The sequence below is a fragment of the Somniosus microcephalus genome, chromosome 9 (genome assembly GCF_052327205.1).
Source record: "Somniosus microcephalus isolate GS21.2 chromosome 9, FLI_Smic_1.0, whole genome shotgun sequence".
Taxonomy (NCBI): domain Eukaryota; kingdom Metazoa; phylum Chordata; class Chondrichthyes; order Squaliformes; family Somniosidae; genus Somniosus; species Somniosus microcephalus.
This window is the reverse complement of record NC_140995.1, coordinates 57,480,410-57,500,427: the sequence shown is the minus strand read 5'-3', so window position 1 is coordinate 57,500,427 and position 20,018 is coordinate 57,480,410. Positions and strand designations below refer to the sequence as shown.

Below are 20,018 nucleotides of genomic sequence, written 5' to 3'. Positions count from 1 at the left end.
CCAACATTACAAGAGTGACTACACTTCTAAACGTACTTCATTGGCTGTAAAGCACTTTGGGACGTCCGGTGGTCATGAAAGGTGCTATATAAATGTAAGTCTTTCTTTTTCAAGCGATGATGACATTGTTGGAGAATTTGATAAACTTTTTGGGATATCATACAGATACGATCGCTATATTTCTGCATAAATTAACCAATGAATCCTCTTTGCCAGACGCTTGGGCCTAGAAATTCAGTGCCCTTAGCACCGATTTTGCGGCGCTAGAGGGCCTAGCGCTGCAATTGGCGCCGGTTCCTAAATTGCCTGGCGCCCTTCCGCGGCGGTAGACCGGTAGCGCTGCGCCGGCACCGATGACGTCATCGGTGTGCGCAGCGTCCCGGTTGCCGTGGTAACCCGGCCCCAAGCCGAAATTCAGTTGCGGCCGCCTCGCCAGTGGCAGCCGCAACTAAGACTCCGGCAAACGAGTGTTGCCGGAGTCTGCGCCGGTGCTTTAAGGAGGCGCGGCGGCCGGCCGCTTTCCCGCCGGCCGCCTGCCCGCAGCTCCCTCCCCGGACTTCTCCCCCCCCCCCCCCCCCACTAGAACAGGTGCAAGCCCGGCACTTGTCCGAGGTGCCAGGCTCATTTTTGATGAGATTTGCGCGGGCCGCGGCCGGGTGCAGGCAGCTCCTCCTTAACGGAAGGAGGAGGCCTGCACTTCCCGAGCCTGCCGCACCGCAGCGGGCGCCGCAGCGCCGGAATAGCGCCGCAATGCGGCGCGTTGCGCCAGTTTTCAGGCGCTAAAACCCTTCAGTAGCGCCGGCAGCCGTTTGGGCGCGGCGCTACTGAATTTTTGGCGCGCGCAAAGGGCTTTAGCGCCGGCGCTAACTTCCGGCGCTAAAGCCCTGGCGCAGCGCAAACTCAATTTCTAGGCCTTGCTCTTTTCACTGATTTTGTTTCTCTCTACCCCCACCTCCCATGTGAAATCAATTTAAACTCCAGAAAACCTTTCTAATTCTACATACTATTTCTAATCCTACATTATACAAGTTTTGGCATATTTCCTGGGTCCCATCCCAGCAGATCAAGAACTATTAATTTCCACTCAGCATTTGGTCATAGAATCATAGAAATTTACAGCATAGAAGGAGGCCATTCAGCCAATCTTGTCCGCGCCGACCGACAAAGAGCTATCCGCCCTAATCCCACTTTCCAGCACTTGGTCCATAGCCTTGTAGGTTATGGCACTTCAAGTCATCTTCAGCTGTGCTTATTTTCATCACCTTCCGTCCAATTCATATTTCACACCTTCCATTGCACTCAGTGCAATGGTTGAATTGCTAAATCCAGATGTGCTCCATGCCCCTCCATTGTCTCTCACAAGTCCAACCAACAGCTACCACCTCTTACACTGATGACTGCACACTTACTTTTCTCCTATTGATATTCCTGTCACTGTCTCCTCAAATTTTTAATGGTATTCCATTGCTGGAACTCCCGACCATAAACTTTTCCTCTTCGGTATCAAACCCTTCTTTTCACCTCAACAATCTTTAATCTATCAGGTAAAGTAGTGTTTTAACTCACATCAAGTTCTCTTCACCCATCCACCCCCGTGCTCGCTGACCTGCATTGGCTCTCAGTTAAGCAATGCCTCGATTTTAGAATTTCAAATCCCTCGAGGGCCTCACCCCTCCCTATCTCTGCAATCTCTTCTAGCCCTACAACCCTCTGAGATGTATGCGCTCCTCCAATTCTGGCCTAGTGAGCATCCCCGATTTTAATCGCTCCACCATTGGCAACTGTGCCTTCAGCTACTTAGATCCTAAGCTCTGGAATTCCCTCCCTAAACCTATCTGCCTCTTTTTCATCCTTTAAGACGCTTCTTAAAACCTACCTCTGCAATAATGTCTCATGTGGCTCAGTGTCAAATTTTGTTTGATAACGCTCCTGTGACGTGCCTTGCGACGATTTACTATGTTTAAGGTGCTATATAAATAAAAGTTGTTGTTGTGGTAGTGGTTATGGCGCTGGATTAGTAACCCAGAGGTTGCAAGTTCAAATCCCACCAAGTCAACTTGTGAAATTATATTCAATAAATCTGGTAATTGTGGTCAGCACTAGAAAAAAAAATGCCCATGAAAGCTGCCAGATTGTTGTAAATGTGCTTCAGGGAAGAGAACCTGCCACCTCCATCCACCTGGCCTACACTACATGGTTGAGACTCAATGCCCTTTAAAATGGTCCAGTGAGCTGTACACTTATAAAACAACTGCTTCATGAAGGCAGCCCACCATCCATCATGTTATTAGGGGAACCAGGGATGGGCAATAAATGTGGCCTTGTCAGTGCCTTCCACATCTCAAGAACAAATATTTAAAAAAATATCTAAAACTCAAACCTGTCCACTTCCACTGCACTCCTGAATGGCAGGTAGGTAAAAGATGTCATCTGAGAAGTAGTCATTTTCTCATCTCTAGCTTCCAACCTTTCATTGCATGTTTCTTCTCTCTCTCTATTTTATCAATGCACTGTGGTCAGTTCTCCCCTGTTCCTCAGAGCACAAAATATGTTTTCACTCCTCCTTTACTATGTGAAAGAAAAACCATCTTTTAATCAACCCCAGGACCTCAGAACAGAGGCATGCATAATCTACCTGAGCCTTTCCTTCCTCCTAGCAGGCTTTTAAAATCCAAGATTCATGTCACTTAACCACTGTTTCCTGATTTATTTTATGTTTGTTCCGAGACTTCACCCAATTTTCTCAATATTAAAAAAATGTAGCTACACGTGCACAAAAGGTAAAACAAACAAGATTCATTTTCAACAAATCAGCTATACGCACCATTGGCTACACTTAATAAGGAAAAATCTCCGTGGGGCCAGAGAAACTGATAAAGCAACCACATAGCAAGTGCAACATTGATTGGTTTCGGATAGGGCCAGTCTCCCTGTGAGTTTCTGGCACAGCCCTAATTACATAGTCATGGTCCATTTTGGCATGGGGAGCTTGCCAAAAGAGATGAGGTGGGAAGTGCATGCAAAAGCATCTCTGAAGGGCTGTTGGAAAATTTAAAGGGATGTGACCACTTAAAGGTGAATACCACATATGATGCTCAGATGTTTCCAGGGAAGGGAAACTATAAATATGAGGAAAGACTTGAGATACTTGAGTTGACTTGAGTTGAGGCAGAGACCAATGTATCTTTTACAAAAAAAATAAACAAACTATTTAAAATAGAAGATACAGGGTTATGAGGAGTGAGTGGGGCAGTGGGATTAGTTTTGCATTGCTCTCGCAAAGATCCAACATAGACACAAGGGTCCAAATGGTCTCCTTTTGTGCTGTGGGAATATAGGAACATTAGAAACACGAGGCGGCCATTCAGCCCTTCGAGCCTGCTCCGCCATTCAATTAGATCATGGCTGATCTGTACCTCAACTCCATTTTCCTGCCTTTGCTCCATATCACTTGCTACCCTTGCCTAACAAAGATCGCTAGCTGAGTGTGCTGTAATTTCTATAATTCTCTTTATTGAGTCCAAGCTCAGGGGGCAGGTTAAAAATGTTGGTGCTGAACTGAGTTTAGGACAGTGTGCCCTGTGAGAAGTGCCCCAAACACCGAGCCTACTGCCCTTTATGCGATTTTTTGGTTTGGTTCAGTTCGGTCTGTGCCAGCCAGTTTTGACGTGTGAAGTGCAAGTACAGGTCAGCTCTGACTGAGGCTTCCAATTCAGAGCTGTCACCTTCAAACGGAACCGAAGTCCAAACCAGAGTCCAAGGAGATAGGGAGAGAGATCGGGCCAATTAAAAAGTGGCATCGACTGGCTGCAGTCAGAGGGATTCTGGCTATGGTTTCAGGGTGAGTATCAGCAGGTTATAGGAATACTACTAGTTAAAGGCAGGATATCGGGGTATTACACCAATTATATATATTAGTGAGTTATTGTAATACTGTTGGTTATGAGGGGAATCTGAGTGCTACCACCATTACTATTAGTTTTCAGTACAATTTCACTGAGTTACTATTAGTTATTGGTGGAATCAAAGTTCCTCCCACTTCTGGTATCCCTTTTGCAAATTGCTCCCCCATCTTCAAATTCCCCTCTTCCCTGCCCTCGATTTCTCCTCTTCCCGTGCTCATGGGTGGCCTCCTGTTTCTTGGAATTTGTCGCACAACAGCTGCTGGTGCAAAAATACTCAACTATAGGGACACCAACTGTTATCAGGTAAATGCAATAACATTTGTAGAAGTCATGTGATCAGATGACATGTGATCAAACATCATATGGTCAGATGCCATGTGGTCAGAATGTCACATGATCAAACCTCCAGGAATGCCTCCAACCAGAGTTGGCAACCCTATTCGAGGCCCAATCTGGGTATTTGAGCACATAATCGAGGCCGACACTAAAGTGCAGTACCGAGGAGATCCTCTGTCGTCGGAGAAATCGTCTTTCGGATCAGACTTTAAACTGAAGTCCCACCTCCGAGTTCAGGTGGATGTAAAACATGCCATGGCATTATTTGAACAAAAGTAGGGGATTATTCCCTCAACTAACACCACCAAAAACTGATTAATTACTTGTTGTGGGACTCTGCTGTTCACAAATTGTCTGCTGTGTTTACCTACATAACAACAGTGATTACACGTCAAAAATAATTTGTTGGCTGTGAGGTGTTTTGGGACATTCTGAATACATGAAAGGTGCTACATAAATGGGAGTTTGTTCCTTCTTTCGGCAAAAAAAGTAAAACAATAAAAAAAAATGTAAAAATATCTGCAAAAATTAATAACAGAACCCTGTATTACACTGCAAACCAAAGAAAGTTCAAAAGCATCAGACCATTTAAGAGCCCTGCCAAATTGAGATGAGCAAAGTGAGCAGCCAGCTCAATCCCAGCCCAAGAGGACAGAAAATTGCACTGGGCTTCAATTAATTAATTATAATATTTAAATGAATCAATGATTCCATTTCAGTGAATGCCTGCCAGTAAATCCTGCCCATGGTTAAAGTGGCGTAGGTCTGGTTTGATGCTTCTTAGCCAGATTTTCCAGTCTATCAGCACCTGTCACACCAAATTTTGGGACTCGAATGTTCACCCTGATTCCTTCCTTTAGTGCAGATTTACGGGAGAAAAAAACAAATGGAGGTAGGAATCACAATTTCATGCAATGTTGGACGTAGCTATCTAACAAAACATAGGAGCAACTTCTATTCTGTGGAGTCAGTTAAAACACAGGCTGTTGCCATTTTGCATCTGCTGATGAACTGCCTTCTGACAGGAATTCTCAGTCACTTCATTACCAACCCTTTGTGGAAGACTAAATCACTATAATTATTTCTTAAAAACAAACTCAAGATGCCCTTATCGCAATTTTCATCTATTGCACTCCTGGGACAGAGCTTCATGTGGAACATCCAGAGAGACAATTTGGGCAAGTGTTACCCACAATTTTACGATTAATTTTGATGGATGGATAATAGTGGACCTGAATCCTGGTCTGTGAAACTCTGCAATGGTGGGGGGCAGTTAAAGACAAAACGTAAGCAATTATTTATAGTTAGCAAAGAAATCCAAATGTAATGACAGTACGCCTGTATTACAACATGTTTTATGCCCTCCTGTTCTGGATTCCCCACCTGAGAAAATAATTTCTCCTTATTTACCCTATCAAATCCCTTTACCATTTTAAACTTCGATTAGACCACTTCTCAACCTTCTAAACTCTAGGGAATACAACCCAAGTTTATGCAACCCTGCATGAAACTCACAATTTAACCCTTTAAGCTCTGGTACAATTCTGGTGAATCTGTACAACTTTCCTGAGATGTGGTGCCCAAAAGTGAATGCAATGCTCCAGATAGGATCTGACTAAGGCTCTCTACACCTGAAGCATCACTTCCTCCTCTTTATAATTCAGCCATCTTGAGATAAAGGCCAACATTCCATTAGCCTTTTGATTACTTTTTGTATATGTGCACTAGCTTTTAGTGATTCGTGTACATGGATCACTAAATCCCTTTGCTCCTCCACAGCTCCTTGTCACTCACCATTAAGAAAATATTCCAATTTGTCTTTCTTAGACCTGACACTTCCCCACATTGAACTCCATCTGCGATAGTTTTGCCCATTCATTTAGCCTGTCTATGTCCCTTTGTAACTTCCTGCTCTTATCTGCGCAACTTACTGTGCCTCCTAACTTAGTGTTATCTGAAAACTTGGATATACAACTCTCTATTCAATTCAATTCAATTTTATTTGTCATATATGCAGCAGACGTGTGTACTGCACAATGAAATGTTGATTTTTACGAGTCCTCCCAACATTGGAATAAATATGGCATAACAATGATAAAAATACTAATAGAAATACAGTAATAATAAATACTGTAAAACAACAGTAATAAATAATAATAAATTCCTTCATCCAAGTCAATAATATATCAGGAGAAAAGCTGAGGCCCCAGTACAGATCCCTAGGGAACTCCACTAGTCACATCCCACCAATCAGAGAACGAATCCTTTATCCCTACCAATTACCGATTTATATCACCAGGTTGCCTCCAATACTGCAGAAATTGCAGGCGGCCTGGGAGTCCGTGAACCTATTCAAACATTTGTTGCATGGGACTGTTCTGTGCAACACCCTCCACGCCAAATCCCCAATAGGTAAGGGGAGGACTCCCACGTAGAGAGCCCTCCACTGGGGACCCCTGCCTCCACCGGTTGGCAAAGGAAACAGATTTCTATCTCTTATGTTAATTACCATAATGATGTAATTGATGACTGGTGTCATTGTCAACTAAAAGTTCACAAGTGCCCCGTTCTTTTAGGGGCGCAACCCATAAACCATAATTTAAACTAGAAACTTTTAAAGGAAACTTAACAAAATCAAATTAAAATCATGTCCCGGGGATGATGAAGCACTCCAGTCCCTCTGGTGCCCACCAGTCATGGAAAGCCTCAAGCGTGCCGGCGGACACCGCGTGCTCCATCTCTAGGGACACCCATGCGTGAACGTAGCCGTGGAAAAGAGGCAGTCAGTTGGGGCGAACGACCCCCTCGACCGCTCGATGCCTGGACCTGTTAATGGCCACCTTGGCCAGGCCCAGGAGCAGTCCCACAAGGAGGTCCCTGACCTGCCCGCTCCCCTCCGCACTGGCCAAAGGTCAGGAACGTGGTCTGAAGTGCAGCCAGAAATTGAGGAGCAGCCCCTTCAAACAGTGGAATAAGGACTGCAACCTCTCACACTCCATGTAAATATGAAAGACGGACTCACCCAGACGCAAAAATTGCAAGCAGCCTGGGAGGAAACAGATTTCTAAACACTTCAGAAGTATCCACTTTTGTTTGATGGGTGACTTCAATTTTCCTGGAATTCAGTGGCATGATGGTCTACCCTCTGTTATCGTGGAAAGTGCAGCTGAAAAATGTGTTGAAAATATACTAAACTGTTTTCTGACTCAGCAGTCAGTGCAGTAACCAGGGATAATCATATATTCGATCTAGGGGGAAAAATTGAGCCGCGCCCCCTTTGGGGCGCTAACTTCGTCAGGGTGCTACTTTTAGCATCCTGAAAAAATTAGCGCCCACATGGCCGAAATTCTTCGGTAGCGCCCCAAGAGGGAAACAGGGCGCTACTAGAAGCGCCCCGCCTCCCTCTTGGAGTGCTGTGAGGGAATATCGTGGGGCTACTTGCCACAGCGCCATGCGCCGCGGTACTACAGGCCTTCCTCCCCTTCTTAAAGGGGAGGGGCCTTGCGCAGCGCGACCCAGGGCCCAGCTGGGCCACCAGGGATCAGAGTGCCGGCAAAAGAGCCCGGCACTCAAGAGAAGTGCCGGGCTCACGGAGCGCCGAGGACGACAACGGGGGCAGGTGCTGGCAGGCGGCCAGCAACAAAAATGGCCACCCGGCAGCTCGCCTTTAATTAGCGCCGTCCCGGCCGCAGGTAGGCTCCCCTTATCCCGTCGGACATAGCGTCCGGCGCCAAGTCAGGGGGCACTACTGAAGATCGCGGCCGAGGCGCGAGTGGGGCGCTGCGCACGGCAATTATGTCATCGGCGGTGGCACAGCGCTGCGGGGCGCTAACGGTTACTGCCGCCGCTAATGTCCCGCTGAATTTTGCAGGAGGCGCTGGTGGTGCTGCACCCAGACACTAGTTGCTTTGCAATGCAAAGCAATCAAATTTTTCGCCCCTGGTGTTTAGTAGTGAGCCTGACCTCATATCGGGCCTCCATATGAACATAAGAAATAGGAGCAGGAGTAGGTCATACAGCCCTTCAAGCCTGCTCTGCCATTCAACAAGATCATGACTGATTTTCTACCTCAACTCCACCTTCCTGCACTATCCCCATATCCCTTAATAGGCAACAGTGACCACAGCACTATACGGTTTCAATTGGCTGGTACTGAGAATCTACAACTTGTACCATATTTCAAAAGGGCAAATTTCACCAAAATGGCAGACAATTTGGAACAGGTTAATTGGCTAACCCTACTGGGTGGTGATGAGACCAATGTAGAATACAAATAGAAAGTTTTTAAGAACAAGATAAAAAATGTGGAAGACAAATATGCACCCAAAGTCAAAAGATGGGAGTGTGGTAAGAAAGAGCCAAGGTAGTTGACTGGTCTTGTACAAAGAAAAATAAGGTGTAAACAAAAGTGTTTCTTTTAAGGCATCCAGTACTCAACTAAACAGAGTTAAGTACAAGGACCAGCTAAAGAAAACGAAGGCTGCTGTTAGATCAGCTAAAAGGATAATGGAAAAGAGGATTGTAGACAATTGTGGAAGTAATGGGAAAAGCTTTTTCAATTATGTGAAGAGTTAGAGAACTGTCAAAGACTGTATTGGCCCACTGAAGGTTGTTCAAGGACAGGTTACAAAGAACTCACTAGGTTTGGCGAAAATATTAAATGAGTACTTTGCATCGGTCATTACTCTTCAAGACAATGCTCGACTGTTAGAATTTAATGATGATGTTAATAGAAACATAGAAGATAGGAGCAGGAGTAGGCCATTCGGCCCTTCGAGCCTGCTCCGCCATTCAACGAGATCATGGCTGATCATCCAAACCCTAGCACCCGGTCCCTACACCGACAGCCATCCCACCCAAGCCCTATCCCCGTAACCCCACGTATTTAATCCCCCCTAACACTAAGGGCCAATTTTTATCATGGCCAATCAACCTAACCCGTACATCTTTGGACTGTGGGAGGAAACCGGAGCACCCGGAGGAAACCCACGCAAACACGGGGAGAATGTGCAAACTCCACACAGACAGTCACCCGAGGCCGGATTTGAACCCGGGTCCCTGGCGCTGTGAGGCAACAGTGCTAACCACTATGCCACCGTGCTAGTGTGGCATGGTGGCACACTAAATAATAAAGCTAGTAATTGTTTTAGATAGAATTATGAACCTGACAATAGATAGAGCAGCCGGACTGGATGATATCCACCCGAGGGTCCTCAGGAAGATGGGACATGTGCTATGCAAGCACCTAGCCCATATTTTTAATAACTCGCTACACTCTGGAACGGTTCCCGTAGACTGGAAAGAGGCTAATGTAGACCCCACCTTTAAAAAATGAGACAAGATGGACCCCAGTAACTATAGGCCTATTAGTTTGGCATCAGTAATCAGAAAGATGCTATCTTTCCCCATAGCCCAGTAAATTTTTCCCTTCAAGTATTTATCCAATTCTCTATTGAAAGTTATCATTGAATCTGCTTCCACCACCCTTTTAGGCAGTGCATTCCAGATCATAACAACTCACTGTATAAAAAACTGTTTCTCATGTTGCCCCTGGTTCTTTTGCCAATTACTTGAAATCAATGTCCTCTGGTTACCAACTCTTCTGCTGCTAGAAACAGTTCCTCTTTATTTGCTCTATCAAAACCCTTCATGGTTTTGAACACCTCTCTCAAATCTCCCCAGAACCTTCTCTGCTGTAAGGAGAACAACCCCAGTTTCTCTAGTCTCTCCACGTAACTGAAGTCTTTCATCCCTGGAACCATTCTAGTAAATCTTTTCTACACCCTCTCTAAGGCCTTGATATCCTTCCTAAAGTGTGGTGCCCAGAATTGGACACAATACTCCATCTGTGGTCTAACCAGTGTTTTATAAAGGTTTAGCATAATTTCCTTGCTTTTGTACTCTATGCCTGTTTATAAAGCCAAGGATCCCGTATGCCTCTTTAACAGCTTTCTCAACTTGTCCTGCCACCTTCAAAGACTTGTGTCCCGGTCTCTGTTCGTGCACCCCTTTAAAATTATGCCACTTAGTTTATCTTGCCTCTCCTCATTTTTCCTAACAAAATGAATTGCTTCACACTTCTCAATGTTAAATTTCATCTGCCATGTTCCTGCCCATTTCACCAGTCTGTCTATGTCCTCCTAAAGTCTGTTACTGTCCTCCTCATTGTTTACTACTTTTCTGAGCTTTGTATCTTCTGCAAACTTTTAAATTATGCCCTATATACCCAAGTCCAGGTCATTGATATATATCAAAAAGAGCAGTGGTCCTAATAGTGACCCCTGGGGAATACCACTGGATACTTACCTCCAGTCTGAAAAACAACAATTCCCTACACTCTCTGTTTTCTGTCCCTTAACCAATTTTGTATCCATGCTGTCACTGTCCCTTCAATCCCATGGTCTTTAATTTTGCAAACAAGTCTATTATGTGGTACTTTGTCAACCGCCTTTTGAAAGTCCATACACACATCAACCGTACTACCCACATCAACCCTCTCTGTTACTGTATCAAAGAACTCGATCAAGTTAGTTAAGCACGATTTGCCTTTAATAAATCCGTGCCGAGTTTCATTTATTAGTCCATACTTTTCCAAATGCCAATTAATTTTGCCCCGGATTATTGTCTCTAAAAGTTTCCCCATCACCGACATTAGGCCGACTGACCTGTAGTTGCTTGATTTATCCCTCTATTAAACACTTCAAATTATACTCAAATTCAATTCACGCAGATCTTACTTCAATAATGCCTTGAGCTAATACTCCTTTCTCTGTTTAGCATTTAATGGATTTATGATAAAATGCTAATAATGTTGTGGACTTCTTACTGGTATTACAGCCACTGAGATTTCCTACTTCTCATCAACATTTGTCTTTTATTACACAATGATTATGTGATCCCTAATCCCTACAGTTAGCAGCACTTACGGGGATCGCATCTCAGGAAACTGTAGGTACTTGGCCCATAATTTCCCAATATGCTCCCGCCGGAAGAGAATGATCTATTCTGGCTATTATCCCCTCAAGAATTATGCAGACATGATTCTCACCCATTTAACTATGGTACAGCCACACATTGCACACCAGTTCATGCAAAAGTGCACAATTCTAACATGCGAGTCATTCATATAAGAAATACTATGCAGAATGTGACCTATCAGCACAGTGATAAATGCAAGCTGCTCTAATAGTTTGTTTGCACATTCTCGAGATACAGTGGTTTACTGCCGAGTAAGATTTGGATTTCTATATGTATCACATAATGGGCTCCTTATTTCCCATGGGCTACTACTGTAATAAGGATACACAGCATCAAGGAAAGCTGAGGGTTACTAAGTGTAAAGGATACGGGCCAATGCTTTGATGGAACTGTGGGGACTAAGGATATCAGGGAAGAGGCAACAGGGTAAGGCAGCTGAGCTTTACCTCAAGTCACCAGAAGCCGAATGCCGTCGCCTTTTCAGATCTTCTTTTCCTGGCTTCTTTTGCGTGTGCCCCGTCTCTTTCTCTCCCTCGTCTACTAACACCCACGATATCCTCCTCTCCTTTTTATTTGCCACATCCCTGTTGTTTTCTAAGGATTTCGACCTTTTTCACAATCCCAGCATGCAAAATAAAATCAAAACAACTTAAATGGAAACTAACTAATGGAGCAGGGTGTGACAAACAGCTCACTTCACAGACTGATGATAAAAGAGCCATCCTTCTTCTGCTTGCCCATTCAAAATAGGTAATGCACATTGCTAACTGTATCAAAAAAAATTAAAAGTAAACAAGTTTAAACACAGCTTAATGTCCATATACATGGAACAGAAAACACTGCTCATACTGTTACGATAATGGTTCTTCTTCCTAAATCAGAGAAATGTTCTCATTGGGTCCCTAAACATCAGCATGAAATGAAAGGTAACAATTCAACCAATGGAACTGTATGGGAACACTGCAGAATAACCAAATAAAAGATTGTCAGGCTCAAACTCTTATCAAACACAGCAAAGTTGTCAAATATATTCTTCTTCCCCTTCTGATCTTTAACGAAAGTACCTTTTTCCAAAATGTGCTTCTTAATTTTTACCTGCTGACTTTCTGTGTCTAAGCTGCAACTGATTGTTCAATATCTATTTATTTTAGGAGCGCTGCATCCGTTGACTGATGTGGAATGACATTGTGCATGAAATTTAAAGCTGTATTAACTGCATTGTAGATTTTCTTAATTGTAGCTCCAGAGCTGAAACTCACCTAATCTTGCGACTGCCCCTCGGGCGCTCTGACTGGACTGACATGTAGCTTGTGCTGCTGAGGCGTGAGGCACTGCTGGTTCGGGAGATGGCTGATACATCACTGGCATCACTGTCCGATGATTTGATTGAAACGTTATCAATGCTTCTATTCTGATCTTTGTATGGTAGATGCTGAAAGTGAGGAAAGTAGTACAACACCATTAACCCTTAATATGACTTCAGGCAAAGAACCAAACAGTTTTTTTTCTTCTCCCTATATTTTACATAATTCCAGGAATCTAGCACTATCCTCACCAGTTACCTGCCCAGTTATTTACCCCTCAACTGTCCTGTTTTTTCAACAACATAACTGTAACAAGTGGTCAGTACTCCTTATTACAAACGAGTGAGCACCTCCAAAGTGGTTCTTTTCAGGGCCCCATTTGTTTAAGATCCTCTGCCCACTATTACAGAACTACAGTAGAATCCGTGGACAGATTATTGACAATAATAGTTTGGCAAGAGGTCAGTATGTTATAATGCAGTTTGACAGTGGGGTAGAGTTTCCGCTCGGTTGTGCTGGTTTTTTCGCCGCAATTCACCCGAAATCAGCATAACCCACGCAAAATCTGCCAAATTTTAAGCACAAATTACGTCCAGCACAAATTGAGTTTCCATGATCTTTTGCGCTGGTTTAAAAAACATCGTGCTAGAAGGTGGCCCCGCCCACAAAACTGGCCATGTCCCCAGGGTGAATTAATCACCACTGGGAGCTTCTGCTAATTGCACTTGTTTGTAGGCTTCCGAGGAGACTAAAAATTAAGCTGGTTCTTTTGGGTGCAAGGACGCTAATAGACGCGTTTTAAAAGCTTTTGAATGTAATTTTTTTAAAGTTTACTAAGAAACTGACTATGTACCCCAAACTAGCAAATAGTTCTGTATTTTTTTTTAAAGTCATTTTCAGTCATTTGAAATCGGGTTACTCACAGGTGGTGGATTGACACTGTGATTAAAAATGTTTATTTTATGATAAGCCCATTTTTCGCTGTATTAATGAAACTGCACCAAGTTACCACCCTTAAATATATCGAGGAATATGATTAAAGCAAAATTTTGTTTAAAAAATAATTCCATTTTGAAATGCTGCCCGATTGCCCTGGTTCATGGCATATTTTGCGTTGGGCGATATGCAAATGAATAGGAGCAAAAAACTCAAGGAAAAAAACACTTCTCAACACTTGCGCAATTTGGGGCGTAAGTTGCACTCAGATTGCCAACTGCACCCAAAGCGGAAACTCTACCCCAGTATTTACATTAACGTTAATGCCCATTTGTGTCCCGTTAAATTATTTCATAATTGTTATGAATATACAAGTAGAGAGATTTTTCTTCTCTAAATGAAAGCTAGGGATGAATTATGATCAGAAACTCGAAAAGGGGTTAAGAAGATATCAAAAGGGCAAAGGTCAAATAGTTTATCAACCTCATTTCAACTCAAAGATGTGTAGTTACCTTAAAACAAACTCTTCTCTCTGTTATTCTTTCTAATATATAATCGGGGAAAAATTCAGTTGTTAGCGCCTTAAGAGGGCGGTAAGTGGGGCGCAAAGCAACTAGCGCCCGGGCGCGGCGATATCTGAGCCTCTCGCGAAATTGACTGGACATTTTGCAGCGGCGCTAAACAATACCGCCACGATCTCCTGCGCCGGCAGATCATGACATCAGTCGAGTGCGCAACACCCCGTTAGCGCCTCGGACCGGAAATTGAGTGGCGCCCCCTGCCTTACCGCCTGCCGCTAGCAACGACAGGTTGAGGGGAGCGTCCTGCTGTCAGAAAGGGACTAGGGGAGTGCTATTTAAAGGCGACCACTTCCTGCCTTTTTTTGTCGGTGACATTTTTACACCACACATTCTGAGAGAGAGAGAGACTTCTGGAGAGATTCAACGCTGTGTGAAGGAGTTTTGGGTACTGAGCAGCACTTTGCAGGTTGGTTTTGATTTGCTCTTCCTTGTATTGATTTAGAAGAGACTATGGGGTCTGCACTCTGAGCTGTTCCCCTGGTTCTCTCCATTGTTCTTTCCAGCAGATTTGATGTACAGGTCTCTCCAGGCCGAGATTCAGGCCGAGATTCAAGGCTGCAATGAGCAGGATGTGGATGGAGAGCAAGATCAACCCTCCCCTTTAAGATAAAAACAGAAAATGCAGGAGAAACTCAGCAGGTCAAGCAGCATCTGTGAAGAGAGAAACAGATTTAACGTTTCAGGTCGATGACCATTCGTCAGAACTCCCCTTTAAGAACTGGATGGTGCCAGTGTGTCTGTGTTACATTGCTGACTGAAATCACATGAGCTTCGCCAGCGCTGTGAGGTAGCGCCTCGCTCCTTGGCCTTAGCGCCTTATGAGAGGTGTGTAGCATCTGATTTAGCGCTCCAATCACCTCCAGGGGCGATAAAAGCCAAGTTTGCTGTCAGAGGCGATAATTAGCGCCAGGCGCTAAACTTTGCGCACCGCCAATAATAGCACCCCAAACGGGGCGATACTGAATTTCTCCCCCAATGTATTCAGGAATTTATCAATATATCCAGGAATCTATCAATAAGTCAACTGTTTAGTAAGTGATTTCCTTTCAAACCAGCAACCAAGAAGGGTATCCATTAAAGTGAAGGGGAGTGAGACGTGTGCAGAGTGTGAAGTCTCGCTCCCAACACCCATAGGGTGTGAATTCAAATCCCACCATGCCAAGTTCATTTCAATAACTCTGGACATTTATTCGCTGGCACCAGGAAGAATGACCGTCAAAGCTGCTGGATTGCTGTAAAAATCCAACTCGTCATGATTATCCTTCAGGGAAGGGCATCTGCTACCCATAGCTGGTCTGGCCAAAATGTGACTCCAGTCCCAGAATATGTGGTTGCATTAATGATGAGCAAGCCACGCCGTTGTGAAGAAACAATTGCTGCAGTGGTTCAAGCAGAAGGCCCATCACCTCCTTCAGTCTCTGCTCCATCATCGAGGGCTCCTGGGCTGGCAGCTCCTTACTGAGCTGCTCTTCTCTGTAACTGCATCCTTGGTCATCCATTGCCATCCTTTGGCCTTTCTTCCCCCAATCTCCTTTCTTCCATTGCTTACGGTACCCTGGCTCTGATAGTGAATGCATTTTATCCCAAACTACAAGTTTAAAGCTACCCCTGCAGAGCCCACTGCCCATCCCCTGACCCTGCATGTCTTTGTTCTCACTGAGCTCTCTTCAACTGCTGGAACTCCGCTGACATTTCCCAGTCACCTGGATTCAGCTACCGCAACTACACTTGAGCTTCAAGTTTTAAGCTGCTGAATTCTTTTCTCAAGTTGGTTTCCAAACTCCTGGACTTCTCTGGACATCTAGACTACGCTTCTGCACTGGACTACACTCTTCTGGACTTCACTCGCCTGCTACACCTGTTTCAGAATTTGGACAGCGGTTCGTCGATGCTCTGTGCTAGCTCCACCGTGCTGGCTCCATCTTGTTCCTTCATGGGACCCCTGACTTTGACTCTGGTCTCCCTACTATTGTCTCCAACCTATTCCCTGTTACTACCAGGAAATATGTGTCCCATTAATTACTACATAACCAGGCCAATGTAACCTGAGCTTTTCCCTGTGTCCATTTGCGTGCGCACTTTGGCTGCCGCTCCAGACCCGAGCTGTTCACTTCTATTTCCACTTTTCTCATCCCCCTTTTCCTTTTCTCTCTATCCTGCCCTGACTGCTCTCTCCTGTCATTCTGCCTCCTTTCATTTCTCCTCTCTCGGATATTCTGCCCTCCCAAATCCTTACTTACTCTTTGACCTTCCTATTCTCCTGCTGCTGTCCCAGGCTTGACTCCCTCTTAGATAAGCCTACAGCTTCGCTTTGTGCCTCTCTTGGCATCCTCCGAAAGGCCTACTGTGATATTCGTCGCTGCCTCCTCACGAGCTGCAACCCCGAACTGTCCCATCCTACTCTCTTACCGACCTTCCCGCCCAGCACACCCGCTGGGGGCTAATCTCGCCAATCTCCTCCCCATCCAACTCACTACCCCCAGCGCTGACCCTGTGGACCCTGGCAGTGGGTCAAACATCACCAACCCTCTCCACATCTCCCTCCAGAATGTCCGTTCACTTGTGAATAAGGCCCTTACCATCCATGAGCTTATCGTGGATGATTGCATCGATATCATGGACCTGACGGAAACTTGGCTGAAGGGTGATGATATCTGCCCAGACCGCCATGGTGGCGGTGTGGCTCTCATCACCAAATCACCTTGGTCTGTCCCCCTACTCCTCCGGCACTTTCTCCTCCTTTGAGCATCTCACCTTATTCCACCTCTCTCACCTCTCATTTAAAATTCTCATTCTCTACCGCCTACCCAAGTACAACAAAAATTTTATTACCGAGATATCTTCACTGCTTTCCTCCCTCAGCTTCTACACCAAGCAACTTCTCATCCTCGGTGATTTCAACCTCCATCTCAATTCATCATGCTCTCTCTCCTCTGAGTTCACTGCCCTCCCATCCTCCCTTAATCTCTCCCTCCATGAAAACTCACAACCCATATTCATGGCCACCCCCTCGACCTTGCCATCTCTCGTGGCCTCGCTACTCCCATCGTGTCAATCGCAGATAAGGCCATCTCTGAGCATTTCCTCGTATCGCTCTCCACCCACATCCCCCTTCCCCCCGCCTCCAACCCTACTTCCTTCTGTGACCGCCCCTGGAAAAATCTCTCTTCCCAACTCTCTTAGAACTGCACTTATGAAATCCCAACTGTCCAGCCTTTTGCTCTCCATTCACCATGACATTTTGCAGCTACCGATCTGCTCAACCACACCCTCCCCACCACCTTTGATGCCCTAGTCCCTGTTAAAACAATTACTCTCTCTCACTCTGGCCATTACCCCGGTACAGCCCTCATCTTCACTCCCATAAGTCTAAGGGACGCAGACTTGAACGGATATGATGGACAACTGGTTTAGCCATTCACCACCAGATCTGGTTGTACCACACAAAGCATTATCGGGTCCTACTCTCGTCTGCCAAACTTACTCACTATTCCAGAATCATTCTGGAATGCAAAGATAAACCCTGGCTTCTATTCTCTACTGCTAACCGTCTTCTTAAACTCCTCTCCTGTCTCCTCCACCCACACCTTCGACAACAAGTGTGAGGAGTTCATAGACTTCTTTGTCTCTAAGATTGAGACCATCCATTCAGCTACCTCTGCCACTTCCCTTCCTTCCCCTTGCCCACCGAGCCAAACTTCCACTAAGATTCCCCCCTGCCCTAGCCCTGAACTCGCATCTTTCTCCAGTTTCTCTCCGATCTCCCCTCATGACCTCTTCGCGTTCATCTTGTCCATGAAACCCACTTCCTGCTCCCTCGACCCTATTCTCACCAAACTGCTGACCACCCAACTTCCTTTTCTGGCTCCCATGTTAGCTGACATTGTTAACGGTTCTCTCTCCTCAAATACTGTCCCCCTCTCCCTCGAATCTGCCGTCATCGCCCCTTCCTCAAAAAAACCCTTGACCTCTCCGTCCTTGCAAGCTACCACCCCATCTCCACCCTCCCTTTCCTCTCCAAAGTCCATGAACGTGTTGTCGCCTCCCAAATCCGTGCCAATCTTTCCCACAATTCCATGTTTGAATCCCTCCAATCAGATTTCCGCCCCTGTCGCAGTAATGAAACGGCTCTCATCAAAGTCACAAATGACATCCTTTGTGACTGTGACAAAGGTAATCTATCCCTCCTCGTCCTTCTTGACTTGTCTGCAGCCTTTGACACAGTTGACCACTCCATCCTCCTCCAACGCCTCTCCACCATCGTCCAGCTGGGTGGGACTCGCCTGGTTCCATTCTTTTCTATCTAATCGTAGCCAGAGAATCGCCTGCAAAGGCTTCTCTTCCTGCTCCCGCATCGTTACCTCTGGTGTCCCCCAAGGATCTATCCTTGGCCCCCTCCTATTTCTCATCTACATGTTGCCCCTTGGCGACATCATCCGAAAACACAGTGTTGGTTTCCACATGTACGCTGAAGATACCCAGCTCTACCTCACCACCACTTCTCTCAACCCCTCCAAGGTCTCTAAATTGTCAGTCTGCTTGTCCGACATCCAGTTCTGGATGAGCAGAAATTTTCTCCAATTAAATATTGGGAAGACCGAAGCCATTGTTTTCGGTCCCCGCAACAAACTCTGTTCCCTAGCCACTGACTCCATTCCTCTCCTTAATATCTGTCTGAGGCTGAACCACATTGTTCACAATCTTGGTGTCATATTTGACCCTGAAATGAGATTCCAACCACATATCTGTGGCATAATTAAGACTGCCTATTTCCATCTCCGTATCGCCCGTCTCCACCCTTGCCTCAGCTCATCCACTGCTAAAACCCTCATCTATGCCTTTGTTACCTCTAGACTTGACTATTCCAACGCACTCCTGGCTGGCCTCCCACATTTCACCCTACGTAAACTTGAGGTCATCCAAAACTTTGCTGCCCGTGTCCTAACTCGCACCAAGTCCCGTTCACCCTTCACCCCTGTGCTCGCTAGCCTACATTGGCTCCCGGGTAAGCAACGCCTCGATTTCAAAATTCTCATCCTTGTCTTCAAATTCCTCCATGGCCTCACCCCTTGCTATCTCTGTAATCTCCTCCAGCCCCACAACTCCCCTCCCCCAAGATATCTGCGCTCCTCTAATTCTGCCCTCTTGAGCATCCCTGATTATAATCACTCAACCATTGGTGGCCATGCCTTCTGTTGCCTAGGCCCTAAGCTCTGGAATTCCCTCCCTAAACCACTCCGCCTCTCTACCGCTCTTTCCTCCTTTAAGACGCTCCTTAAAACCTACCTCTTTGACCAAACTTTTGGACATCAGCCCTAATTTCTCCTTATATGGCTCGGTGTCAAGTTTATTGTCTTATAACACTCCTGTGAAATGCCTTGGGACGTTTTACTACGTTAAAGGTGCTATATAAATACAAGTTGTTGTTGTTGGCAGAAGGCCCATCACCACCTTCTTAGGGCAACTAAGGATGAGCAATGAATGCAGCTTAGTCAGTGTCACCCACATCCCAAGAACAACAACATTAAATTACACCACAACACGGGTGACAATGGAAACATTTGCACACGCATAGATGTTTGAAAGTTGCACTTGCTGGGCCTGGACTTTCGCTGCTGGAGGTGTGCAGAAAGAAAAGTGCAGAAAATAATAAGTATCTTAAGAAATTACAATATGAACTTTAAAAAAAAAATTCTATAACAATTGGAAGAATCCCAACACATATTAAAATATTGCACATATAATTTCTATACCCGTAACAATTTTATATACCTCTAAAAGAACACAATTCAAAGGCCTTCTTTCATGCCGGAGAGCTCAAGGGGGCAAAGTTGGCAGGGGAAGGGGAGAGGGGAAGGAGGAGGAGGGAGGAGGGAGGTGGAGGAAGGGGAGGGAGGAGGAGGGGGAGAAGGAGGAGGGGGAGGAGTTAGAGGGGGAGGAAGGAGGAGTGTGGCGGAGGGAAGGGGGTGAGGGGGAAG

General features: G+C 45.4%; 1 protein-coding gene across 16 annotated transcripts in view; it reads right to left on the bottom strand.

Annotated features, from left to right (window-relative positions):
* The window catches only part of rims1a (regulating synaptic membrane exocytosis 1a), a 1,194,810-nt gene that overhangs the window by 175,915 nt on the left and 998,877 nt on the right, over positions 1-20,018 (bottom strand). For 13 of the 16 annotated variants that reach the window (XM_085996611.1, XM_085996612.1, XM_085996615.1 and 10 more), the window contains 2 exons: positions 12,479-12,651; positions 11,666-11,827 (listed from right to left, as the gene is read on the bottom strand). In XM_085996611.1, the coding sequence (XP_085852737.1) occupies positions 11,666-11,827; positions 12,479-12,651 (335 nt within the window). The remainder of the gene's footprint in view (positions 1-11,665; positions 11,828-12,478; positions 12,652-20,018) is intronic. The other 3 variants (XM_085996622.1, XM_085996624.1, XM_085996628.1) reach the window with 1 other exon arrangement.